General features: G+C 45.8%; 1 protein-coding gene across 7 annotated transcripts in view; it reads right to left on the reverse strand.

Annotated features, from left to right (window-relative positions):
• The window catches only part of BTRC (beta-transducin repeat containing E3 ubiquitin protein ligase), a 195,567-nt gene extending 185,103 nt beyond the window's left edge, over positions 1 to 10,464 (reverse strand). For 6 of the 7 annotated variants that reach the window (XM_055118750.1, XM_004616342.2, XM_004616341.2 and 3 more), the window contains exon 1: positions 10,306 to 10,464. In XM_055118750.1, coding sequence (XP_054974725.1) covers positions 10,306 to 10,353 — 48 coding nt within the window. In that variant the 5' untranslated portion in view covers positions 10,354 to 10,464. Of the gene's footprint in view, positions 1 to 9,904; positions 10,038 to 10,305 lie in introns of those variants that run through there. The other variant, XM_055118749.1, reaches the window with a different exon arrangement.
• Positions 10,465 to 12,956: the final 2,492 nt, after the last annotated feature.

Here is a 12,956-nt window from a genome sequence, read left to right on the forward strand (position 1 = left end):
CTATGTCTGACCTTCTCTTTCAGACTCATTTCACTTAGCATGATATTCTCCACGTACATCCACTTATATGCAAATTTTATGATTTAATCTCTAACAGCTGCATAGTATTCCATTGTGTAGATGTACTAGAGTTTCTTTAACCAGTCACCCATTCTCAGGCACTCGGGTTTTTTCCAGATTCTGCCTATTGTGAATAGTGCTGCAATAAACATACACGTACAGATGTCATTTCTACTGTGTTTTTTTTTTTTTGCATCTCCGAGATATATTCCCAGGAGTGGTATTATTGGATAACACTGTATCACTGTCATCCCGTTGCTTTGCTCGAGTGGGCACCAGTAACATGTTCATTGTGAAACTTGTTACTGTTTTTGGCATATAGAATATGCCACAGGTAGCTTACCTTCCTCTGCCATGCAGGTGAGATACTTTCGGTAGCTTACCGGGCTCTCCAAGAGGGGCAGAGGAATCGAACCCGGGTCTGCTGCATGCAAGGTGAACACCCTACCCACTGCACTACTGCTCCAGCCCACTGGATCATATGGAAGATGAATTTCTAGTTTTGGGAGGAATGTCCATATTGTTTTCAAAAAAGATTGGACCAGTTGGAACTCCCACTAACAATGAATGAGAGTTCCTTTCTCCCCGCATCCACGCCAGCACTGGTTGTTCTTGTTCTTATTGATGTGTGCCAGTTTCTGTGGTGTATGATGGTACCTCATTGTTGTTTTAATTTGCACTCCCTGATGATTAGCGATGCAGAGCCATTTTTTCATGTCCCTTTTGGTCACTTGAATTTCTTTTTTGAGGCAGAGATTTTGGAGGGGAGAATCGGGGTTGGCCACACCTGGATGTGCTATTTTTAATTGCCTATCCTGCGGGCTGGAGACAAAGTTCAACAGGTGAAGTGCATGCTTTACAATATAGGAGGGTTAGGTTCAGTCACAGCACCATGTATTATTATGAGCACACCAGGAGTAACTCTAGAACACAGAGATGTGGCCCAAAACCAAAATAAATAATTAAAATTCTCAATAGATCATGCAGTTTTAGAGGAAACAGTTATTGTTTGTTATCCTTCATTCCCCCTGACCCCATCACCACTTCCCTACACAAGCAGATGTTTATGTGCATTTTAAATCGTTGTGGGGGACATGCCTGGTAGTGGTTAAGATGGGGGAAGGGGAATATAGTGCCAGGAATTGAGTCCAGGGCCTCGTGTGCTCTACCACTTGAACCATATCCACAGCCTTAATGTTCAGATCATGGAGAGCCTCCTGATTAGTGCTCCAGGGGGTCATTCCCAATATTAGGCTAAGACAACTCAATGCTAGAGCCTAGCAAAGCAATGCTGTACAAGCACAGCAGTTCTCGGGATCACCACCCTCTGATACTGAGGGGCCTGCAGGCTAGACCTTGTAGTGCTAGAGGGAGAAGGCAGGCAGTGCCAGGAATTGAACCCAGGTCCTTGGACATGTTAAGCATTCACCCCTGAGCTACCTTCCGAGTCCTGCATTTACATTTTTAAATCAACTCATATCACATATAACACTCATATTACCACCTCACTTCAAGTTGTCAGCCCAGTAGCCCTTTGTTATCTTACTGTGTTTGTGTAAGGAATCAAACCCAGGGCCTCACACATGCAACAAATGTGTTCCCCTAGCTCCTGTCAAATCACTGATTTTTCCACTCTAAGACTACTTACTAGGAAAATGCAGTGCTCCAGTACAATTTAGGAACAAGCTCTAAGTTTCCAAAAAAAAATCTTAGATATACAGAGGAACTTATGGCATAAATTATCGATTAATATATTATAGATGCCAATTTATAGTTTAAAATCAACTGAGAGGGCAAAGTGATAGTACTACTACAGGTAGGGTGCTTGCCTCACACACAGCAGTCCCAGTTCAATCCTTGGCACCATATATGGTCCTCCAAGTTTCACCTGGAATGACTCCTGAGCCAAGAGCCAGGTGTAAGTCTTGAGCACTTCCAGGTAAGACCCAAAATAAACAAATAAATATATTTATAAAAAGTGACAGGGTGGAGGAGAGGGGCAACCACACCCAGCTCTGCTAGGGACACTTTCTGGCTCAGCCATGTGGTATGAGGGCATGAACCAGGGCTGTCCTCATGCAAAGCAAGTGCCTTAACCCCTGAAATGTATCTCTAGCACCAATCCCTCCAAAGAAAGATCCTTTTAACTAGATAAGGTAGCAACAGTTCATTTCCAATGAAGAAAATGAGTTCACAGTGAGTTGCTATTCAAGCCACCGTTGATCCAACAGATTATGTTGTAATCCTGTTACGCTGTGATCAACAATCAAGTGCAAGTCTATATTTGAGGCACTCATTTTATAAACATACCTATTCGATATGCTAGATTTTGCTTTTTTCTTCTTTTTGTTTTTTTTTTGTTGTTGTTGTTGTTGTTTTGCTTTTTAGGTCACACCCGGCAATGCACAGGGTCACTCCTGGCTCTGCACTCAGGAATCACCCCTGGCAGTGCTCAGGGGACCATGTGCGATGCTGGGAATTGAACCTGGGTCAGCCGTGTGCAAGGCAAACGCCCTACCCGCTGTGCTATCACTCCAGCCCCAGATTTTGCTTTTTTTAATTCAAAACATATATCCACTGTAGAAAGCCTTAACGAATTCAAATAAAATCCACCTATATTAGGCTGAAGATACAGAATGAGCAGCAAGGTGCTTGCCTTGCATGTGGCCAACCTTGATTCAATCCATAGCACCACATATGGTTCCCCCAAGTACTGTCAGGAGTGACCCCTGAGCAGAGAGCCAGAGCCCTGAGCACCTGGCAACACATATGCTCCTCTAAACACAGAGTCAGGAGTAGCTGCTAGGTAGTGCCCAATAACAACCAAAAAAATGATGTACTGGTGCTATAAATGCATTATCAAATAATGCTACAATTTCTGTATTCTATCACTATAACTTACCAGTTAACACCTGAAAGTTCACACAGACTTATCAAAATCTCACCACTTCATCTTTGCAGCCTTAAGTTTACTAACAGAATTGGGGAGTTCCAGATTTACTATCACAAAAGCTGTTAGGCCACTACATATGGTACAGTTCTAATGCTGTTACTGTTATAGATGCCATCAACCTTCACCTTTCTATGGAAGGCAGTGTTCTGACACTTCAATATTTTTCAGAGTATCACTCTAAATCAATATTCTAATTTTGGGGGTGGGGGGGTGAGCATTGCACCCAGCAATGCTCAGGAGTTACTCCTGGTTCTGCACTCAGAAATTACTCCTGGTGAGGCTCAGGGGATCAGCAGTGTGCAATGTAAATTCTATTATACTCTCTATACAGCCCCTCTAATTATTTATTTTATCCTTTTCTACATAACATAATGCAAAGTTTTCTGCTATACTGAATTATGATCCTGGGAGTATCTAACCAACAGGAATTGGTCAGAAACCAAAATGAGAAAGTGTTAATCAAGATCATCATAACAATATAACAGGAAGAAAGGCTAATAGTTATCAGTATGCACTTCATTATCTATAGATCAAGTACATTAAATTATTACACATAGAATGCTGTGCAAATTACTCCCACTCCTTTTATGGGCAGAGGAATATACTTTTCCCTTTGGACTTGACCACTGACACTTGCTTTTATTTAATGGAAGATTAGGTGTGAAGCAACCAAGGACTGATGGTACTTGAACAATTGGACTTGGTCTCTGATGTCTTTGCTGTAGCAATAAGAACTTTACCTGGGAAGCCACTGCCTCTTTAGTTAGAGTACCGGCATAACAGGTGGAGTAGTCATAAGTGAGCAGCTAAATCAAGAGTCCCTGGTCCAGTCTGCAGCATCCAACAATACCAAGCAAATTCAAATAGTCATGAGGATGGATATATATCGTTATATGCTGTGACATAGCATAGCTATCATATGAACGCTATATGCTTTGTTACAGAGCACTACCTAGCTAACTGACCCATATAATATTATGGAGTTATTAATATTATGAATTAGTTAGCTTACTACTGTCAACTATAGTCATTCCATTTCCTCATTAATTCAAATGATTATTAAAAAGACAATCTAACTGGAGAAATGGCTGACCCAAGTTCAATCCCCAGCACCTTGTATGGTTCCCCCAAAGCACCACCAGGAGTAATTCCTGAGTGCATACCATCGCCAGGTGTGGGGCCGCCCCAAAAAAAAGACAAACTAGGGGATCAGAGTGATAGTACAGTAGGTAGGGAGTTTGCTCTGCATGCAGCAAACCCAAGTTCTATCCCCAGCACTCCATATGGTTGCCCAAGTCCCACCAGGAGTAATCCTTGAGCTCAGAGCCAGGATTAAAAGCTGAGTAGCATCAGGTGTGGTCAAAAACAAAAATAAATAGACAACATGTAAGGCTGGGTATTAATTTTTCCACACTATCTACAACCAACCAGCAAAGAAATATGCCATAATACTCTATTTTTTCCTCTAATTTTCAGAGATGAGATACAGGATAGTTAAGAATGTAGAATTGGGGCCGGAGCGATAGCACAGCGGGTAGGGCGTTTGCCTTGCACGCGGCTGACCCGGGTTCAATCCCTGGCATCCTATGTGGTCCCCCAAGCACGCCAGGAGTAATTCCTGAGTGCAAAGCCAGGAGTAACCCCTGAGCATCGCTGGGTGTGACCCAAAAAAAGCAAAAAAAAAAAAAAGAATTTAGAATTAAAACCACCTGGGTTTGATTGCAGGCTGCTGCTAGTAGACTGACCAAGCAATTTAGTTAACTTCTCTGAAATTAGTTTCTTTACCTGAAAGATGGGACTGAACAAGAATCATCTTATCTTGCAGAATCATTTAGAAAATGAAATATATAAAGAATTTAGAACAGTGTTTCAGAACATCACAGAATAAACACTAAATTGATAGTTAGCTGCTCATGGCTGACTACGTTTGTTCAAAAAACACAAGTCTCCCATTTCTACTGCAGTTATCCTGTTACTGACAGAGTCAGCTCAGGTCATGAGCCTGGGAATAGGAATCCATGTAGACCCTGGCAGGAGAGCCAAGTCTCAATAAAGGAACAAGACCTTAAAAGAGGCTCCCAACAAAAAAGATTCATCTTAAAGATTCTCAGCTGGTTCTGTGGCCTTTGCTCCCTACCCGCTCCCCTACCACTACCACTACCACTACCACCACCACCACCACCACCACCACCTACCCACCAGCATAGTTGAGGGAAATCAAAAATAGGACATCAGTACCCTAGAGAACAGATCATATATTTTCTTATATTATATATTCTTATATATAGTAAATACATACTACATATATTACTTAGTTCAACATTAGTCTCAATATTATTAATTCTGAGTCTTCTGCAAAACGTTTCTAGCTGTCTCAATCAGACTTTAAGAAATTAATGGAAATTATCCAGAGAGCCCGAACTACAAGAAAAAACTTATGAAATACTAATTAAAACTCTTAACAGCTTATGGACCTTTCACATAGCGTTTTCTTTCATTGATAGTTTTAGGATGCCAGGATTGATTTATTAAGAAAATCAGGTTTGGGGGGCTGGAGTGATAGCACAGCGGGTAGGGCGTTTGTCTTGCAGGTGGCCGACCCAGGTTCTATTCCCAGCATCCCATATGGTCCCCCGAGCACCTCCAGGAGTAATTCCTGAGTGCATGAACCAGTAGTAACCCCTGTGCATCGCCGGGTGTGACCCAAAAAGCAGAAAAAAAAAAATCAGGTTTTACTACCTTTGTGGGGAGGGAAGGACCACATCCAGCAATGCTTAGTGCTTACTCGGTGAGATTCAGGGAACCATATGAGGTTCTGAGGAGTCGAACTTGGGTCAGACACATGCAAGGTAAAAAACACAACAGCTGTAATATTTCTCCAAACCCAAGATTTTTTTAGTGACATAACTGATATACTGCAGGAAATATTTTTCTATTACTATTCAATTATTATATACATTTGAAGGTAACACACTTCTTAAGATACTGCTATGGAAAGGCCAGAGAGATGGTACAGGAGTAATGTCTGCCTTGCACGCAGCCAACCCCAGTTCAGTCCTTGGTAAAGCATATGGTCCCTCAAACACTCCAAACTGTCAGGAGTGATCCTTTAGAGCAGAGCCAGGAGTAAGCCCTGAGTATAGCAGTGTGAGGTTTCAACCCTCCCCACAAAAAAAGCTAGAAAATAGACTGGGATTTTAAAATACTTTATTATCACACAGTTTTTCTTTCTTCATTCTCTTGCTTTGACCACCATTTGCCATAAAAATAACTTTATCTAGAGATGTCCAAGATTTTAAACAATGTTCTATATCCCTCTGAGCAAGGGGGGGGGGGAATTATGCCTACTTTCTTTCGATTTAAATAACACACAGATACCACAAAGTAACAAGTGTTAGATTTTATTTATTATTTGGTGCCATACCCAGTGTTGCACAGGGACTACTCCTGGCTGTACTCAGGAGAACATGCCTTACATGCAGCCAACCCAAGTTCGATCCCCAGCATCCCATATAGTCCCCAAGCACCAGCAGGAGTAATTTCTGAATACACAGCAAGGAGTAACCCCTGAGCATCACTGCGTGTGGTCCCAAAACAAACAATTCTAATGAAAGGACTGCATTAATGTGGCAATAAACAAAACTCATGAAAGAGAATGTCAATTTCATATTGGCAGTTTTAAAATAAATTTTACATTTAAACTATGGAAATCACAATCACCCACACAAAATTGTAATTCAAAATTCATAACTGAGGGAATGAGTAAGGTTAAAACAAAGCCAAATACTACATATGAAATCCTCAACTTGATTAAAAGGATAGCACATATACTTCGCACCAATTACTTGTGCAAGAAAAATTGAGAATGTTCCTACCTAAAATCAACTGAATAAACAGACATTTTATAGCAGGGTAAGAGGAACCAGGTGTGACTTACTCAGATTCGTAATGACTATTACTGAGCTGGAAAAAGAATACCAAATCTTGAACCCTCCATTCTCTGCTTCAATTACGGTGTTATTTTTGGTGACCCTCTTCCAGTTGGCCTTTTGTCAAAGAGCAGCCCAATAGCCAACAAGGTCAAAAATAAAAGTAACTAAAATTAAGGGGAAGTTGGCTTCTCCCTCTGGAAACTGACTCAACATTTAATCGTGGGTGGTGCCCTGAAAACTGCAAACTACTAGATGGCCCATGCCAGTCCACTTTAACTCAGTCAGGAGACCATTATCAAACTATCACTCATTAGTACAAAGTAGACATCAGGTATTTGAGAATGTCCCTAAGCTAGGGCTAATGAGGAGTTAATATGATATCATAATATCTCTTTATGATCTACAAATCACATTGTTCCATAAATCTGACACAAATGTCAAGATCGAGATTGAGTTAACCTCAAGCAAGATAAGAGAAATAAGCAGTTGACATTTTTCTGACTTAAATATAGAAGCTGGTTGTAGACAAAAAGCTACTAGCCCTTACCTCCAAAGTCACATTTGTTTTCAGTCTCTTATTAATAGCTCAGAATTTTAACACTGGGCATAAATTCAAATAACTTTTGGGGGAGCCACACCCAATAGCACTCAGGGAAACCACACAGGAATCACTCCTAGCAGGCTCAGAGTACCAAAGGGGATGCCAGGGATAGAACCCAGGTTGGCCATGTACAAGGCAAGTGCCCTACTCACTGAACTATCTCTTCGGCTCAATTCAAGTAACTTTCCAGGAGTAACAGAACTTTGTTAGAAATACACTGAAGTTTAATTAGATTTTTTTGGGGGGGTGTTGGGGGCCACACCCAGTGGTGCTCAGGGGTTACTACTAGTTCTGTATTTAGGGGTCATTCCTGGTGGAGCCCAGGGGATATACACTGGGTGCTGGAGATTGAACCCAGGTCAGCTACATGCAGAGTAAGTGCCCTACCCACTGTAATAATATCACTCCAGTCCCAAATAGACCTACCTACCTTCCTTCCTTCCTTCCTTACACCACTAACATATCCAGCTGAGCTTAGGGCTTACTCCCAGCTCTAAGCTCATGGATCAAATGATTGGTTAGTTTTGGGGCCACACCTGGTGATGCTCGGGGTTTACTCTTGGCTCTGGGCTCAGTAGTGATCACTCATGGTGGGGCTCGGGGAACTATCCAGTATGCCAGGATCAAACCCCGGTTGGTCATAGGCAAGGCAAGAGCCCTACCCATTGTATTATCTCTTTGGCCCCTAATTAAATGATTTTGAAAGTACTAGTTTAAAATAATGGCAATTTTTCTGTTTTATAGTGTTGCTGGGCACACCTGACGATGCTCAGGAGTTAATGCCTGGCTCTGTGCTCAAGAATCAACCCCGGTGGGTCCCAAAGAATCATACGGGGTGCAAGGGATCAGACCTGGGTTGGCCACGTGCAAAGCAAGCACCCTATCCATTGTACTATAGCTCTGGCCCCTTAACGTTTTAGTAAATTTGAGTCTAAAAAAGTATTCTTGGCTGGAGTGATAGCACAGCGGGTAGGGCGTTTGCCTTGCACGCGGCCAACCTGGGTTCGAATCCCAGCATCCCATATGGTCCCCTGAGCACCACCAGGGGTAATTCCTGAGTGCAGAGCCAGGAGTAACCCCTGTGCATCGCCGGGTGTGACCCAAAAAGAAAAAAAAAAGTTTTTTTTAGAATGAAGGCAAAGACGGAATAACTACTGGATAAGATCAGAGAGATAGTACAAAGATAAGGTGTTTGCAGTGCACACAGCCAAGCCCAGTTCCTCAGCATTTTGACACAGTCCCCTCCCTGAGCATCTCCCTGAGTAAACTCTGAGCACAGCGCACCCTCCCACTCCACCCCCCAAAAAGCAAAACAACTCTAAAACATAAGATGAAGAGGAACAGATGACCATTACTTCAAAATAAGAAACATGACTGCAATAGTATCAATGTCCTTAAAGCCACCTGTTAAGTCAGAATCTGTGCACTCCAATATTCTTCAGCTACAACCCGTCTGTTCTTAAGACTTAAAAGAGCCACAGATGAAAAGCATCAAACATCAGACTATACTCACCTTGCCAAATACAAACATAACAGAAGCCTGATTCAAAATTAAAGAACTGGACTCCAAAAAGCTCAAACACGCCCTCCAAATCCAAACGCAGTGCTGCGCTCCCACCTCCAAGTGCTAAGAGCCGTCACGTTCCCTTCCGGGGCTAAGGACGTCTCATCATCCTCCAGCTCCCGGATCTCTCCACAGCCACTTCTCGGCGCTCCAGAAGAGTCTAACCTCCAGAGCCTTCCCTTTCTCTGAAAGTGACACAGCCTCTGGCCCCCGCATGTCACTCGTCTGCACAATTCAGCACTAAGTTCTGCATTGTTCCACCCTCCCCTCAACGGTTCCTTGGGCTCCTGATCGCCCACATTTCCCAATTCACGCTTCTCGCTTTCCAGCACTGCATCTTTTACTACGGTGTTATGTTTGGCCCCGCCTTTCAAAGTCAAGTATGTATCCACTTCTCTAACACTGTGTAGCCCTTTCCCTAACCCTGCCCCTGGGGCTCTCCGTCACCGCCTCCCCCTCCCCCTTCCATTCCCACAGACCGTCACCTTAGCCCGAGGTCCCCATGCCCGATGCTAAGCAAGGCCTCCTCCTTTGCAGAGTTTCTCAAAACACGAGTTTGGCGAAGCAGGCACTGCACCCGGGAGGCAACGGCTCGCTCTCGCTCTCGCTCCCTCCCTCCCTCCCTCCGGGTCCTACAGAAACTCCGGATCCCCGGGCCGCCCGGCCTCCCCGGCCCAGAGCCCGCCGCCCGCCCGCCCGCCCTGCGCGCTCCCTCCCCCTCGCGTCCCCTGCGTCCCCTCCGACCCCGCGCCCCGCTCCCCCACTCCGGCTACACCCCCAACCCCTGGCCTTACCCGCAACCCCGACACCCAGAGGAGGACCTGCGGGCGGCCTTGCCGCGTCGCTGCTCCGGGCGTCCTCGGCTCCTGTCTAACTGTCCCCACGCCCCTCTCCCTCAGGGACCCCCGCGCGCCGCCCGGAGCCCCCTCCCCGATCCAGCTCCCGCTGTCACTTGGCCTCTCCTCCACAAGATGGCGGAGCTGCTGCCCCCCACCCCCGGGTCCTCCCCGCCACCCCCTCGCGCCCGCCTCCCCGGAGCTCCCGTCCCGTCCCTCCAGCCGCCCCCGCCGCCGGCCTCAGGCCGGGCGGCTCGGCTGCCGCCTCCTCCGGCGAGCGGGTGGCGCAGGCCCGAGCCTCAGCGACGCCGCCAACGCCACCGCCTCTACCGCTGCCCCGGCCTGCACCTTGTCCTCACCATAAACTTGAGTGCTTTTTCCTGCAGCACCGCCTCGGCCGGGTCCATAATCGCCGGGAGCCCCAGGGTCTGCGCTCCTCCGGGGCCGCCCCCTAGGTGCCAGGCCGCAGCCGACGCAGCTCCCGGATCCCGCCTCCTCGGCTTCCCCCGCCCTCTCTTACCTCTCAGGCGCCGGCTGGGGCCCCGGGAGCACTGCGGCCCCGTGCGCATGCGTCAGCGCGCTGCCTCACGGGACCTGTAGTTCCGGAGCTTCCCGCAGCCCCAGGTGCCAGCACATCCCGAACCGCAACTCCCGCCGTTCCCTGCGGCAGGCTCGGGGCGCCTGACACGCTAAATCGGGACCGGTCGAGGTCGCGTAGCGGTAACCGGATGATGGGAGTCGTAGTTTACTGCCTCTACCGCTAGGCCTCGGGAGGGGCGCGGGTGTCTCCCTGGTTACGGAACGACGCCAGAGGCGGCTTGTGGTGGATTTTGACAGCAAGATGGAGTCTCAGCTGTAAGCCCATATGCAGGGGGAGGGGGGGAGAGAAGATTCAGAGATACTAAACCCACACCAACAATGCTTTTAGAGTACTCCACACCAGAGAGCATATGCATTTGGAATCAGCAGATTAATTTCAACCCAGAGGAGCTGGGTAAATGAACACCTGGCAGTACCTACCGCCCAAAGCAGAATTTCAAGGTTCTCCTTAGGCAATCGCCCCATACTCCTCCGGGGAACCCTAAGCTTCCCCAGGGCAACTCGGGATGGAATAGAACTTAGCTTAGGAAATTCTCCAATATCAGGTGTTCAGCAAGCTTGGTGTGCAAGTCCTTGGCCTGTGCCTGCATTAAAGTTCAAAAGGCCTTCAGTGGTAGTATATAATGGCCATCTGGAAACTAACGGTTGTTAAACATGTTATTTGACCTTGAAAGAGACTACTCATTTATTTTGGAAACTGCATCTTCCCCTGATAGGAAGGAGGAAAAAGGAGGGTTGAGCTACAAATGATAAACTTGTACAAAATATCTGAAATTATGAAATAAGTGAATGAGGGAAATGCCTTTTCACTGAAAGGAGAAAATACCAGTGTCTCTCTTCGCCTCCTTTCACCTCCCAGACAGTCATGAAGGTCAAGCTGTGCAGTCTCGGGGCTGGAGAGATAGCACAGCGGGTAGGGCGTTTGCCTTGCACGCGGCCGACCCGGGTTCAAATCCCAGCATCCCATATGGTCCCCTGAGCACGGCCAGGGGTAGTTCCTGAGTGCAGAGCCAGGAGTAACCCCTGTGCATCGCCAGGTGTGACCCAAAAAGCAAAAAGCAAAAAAAAAGCTGTGCAGTCTCAGCTGGTCCAAGATCCACCCTAGACATGGGAGGGACTACACCTGAATCAAAGGGAATGTTTTTCAGCTCCTGAATGCAAAGGCAAATCATCCTTCCTTTCCGAGAAGAACCCTGTGCAAATAATTACTTGAGTGTCCTCTATGAAAAGCATACACACACAAAAAAAAAGTTGGAAGAAATTCAAAAAAATAGAACCTGCTCCAGGCCAGGGAGAGCAACTCAAAGGGTTGGAGTTACGCTTTGCGTAGGGGAGTCCCTGGCTCAGTCCCCAGAAACTGGCACCATAAATGCTTGGTGTTGCCCAAAATAAGGAAGAAAGAAAAGATCCCACTGCCCAGTCAAATTCCAGAGGCCAATCTCTGCTAAGGATTTTAGAAATAAATTATAGAAGAGAAATCTAGAAAGGAGTTAAGAAGGGCTCTGTGAAAGTAACCCATCAGGACCACAACGAAGCAAAGAAAGCTCAACAAGTCTCTTAAAAGACAGAAAGAATGCTACTGAGTCTCCCACAAAACACGGCCTGTAGTCAAAAGATTGTGAAAATTGTAAAGATTTCTGTCCCTCTGAGTTAATTAGAAGTAATAAACTGCCAGATTCTAATAGCAATAATTAATTAAATAAAAAAATTATTTAATTATTTTGTTTTAGGAGCCCTGCTCCCTGCTCGACTGGAGTTCCCACATGAAAAGCACATGCTCCAGACATTTGAACCATCTCCCTGATCCAAGATTCAAATTTTATATAAAGTTCTGACTATGATAAGGAAAATTCCATTATGAACTTTCATTCATTCATTCAACAAGCAGTACCATATGCAGCTGTCCTCTCAAGAAATGGGAACACATTAGTCAACTTAATAGACCAATCTCATGAAGTATACATGTTTAGTATGTTAATACTTAGGACTGGTCATTCTGTATTCACAGAACCCACCAAAATACCTAATAACAGACCTAACTTTTTCCTTTTCCTTTTTTTTTTTTTGCTTTTTGGGTCACACCTGGCGATGCATAGGGGTTACTCCTGGCTCTGCACTCAGGAATCACCCCTGGCGGTGCTCAGGGGACCATATGGGATGCTGGGAATCAAACCCGGGTCGGCCGCGTGCAAGGCAAATGCCCTACCCGCTGTGCTATTGCTTCAGCCCCTTCCTTTCACTATTTTTTACTTGTTGGAGTGATAGCACAGCAGGTAGGGCATTTGCCTTGCATGTGACCGACCTGGGTTTGATCCCTCTGCCCCTCTCGGAGAGCCCGGCAATTAATTATCTCACTCGCACCCAGAGCCTGGCAAGCTACCCATGGTGAATTCAGCATGCCAAAAACAGT

The sequence above is a fragment of the Sorex araneus genome, chromosome 11, assembly GCF_027595985.1.
Source record: "Sorex araneus isolate mSorAra2 chromosome 11, mSorAra2.pri, whole genome shotgun sequence".
Lineage (NCBI taxonomy): Eukaryota > Metazoa > Chordata > Mammalia > Eulipotyphla > Soricidae > Sorex > Sorex araneus.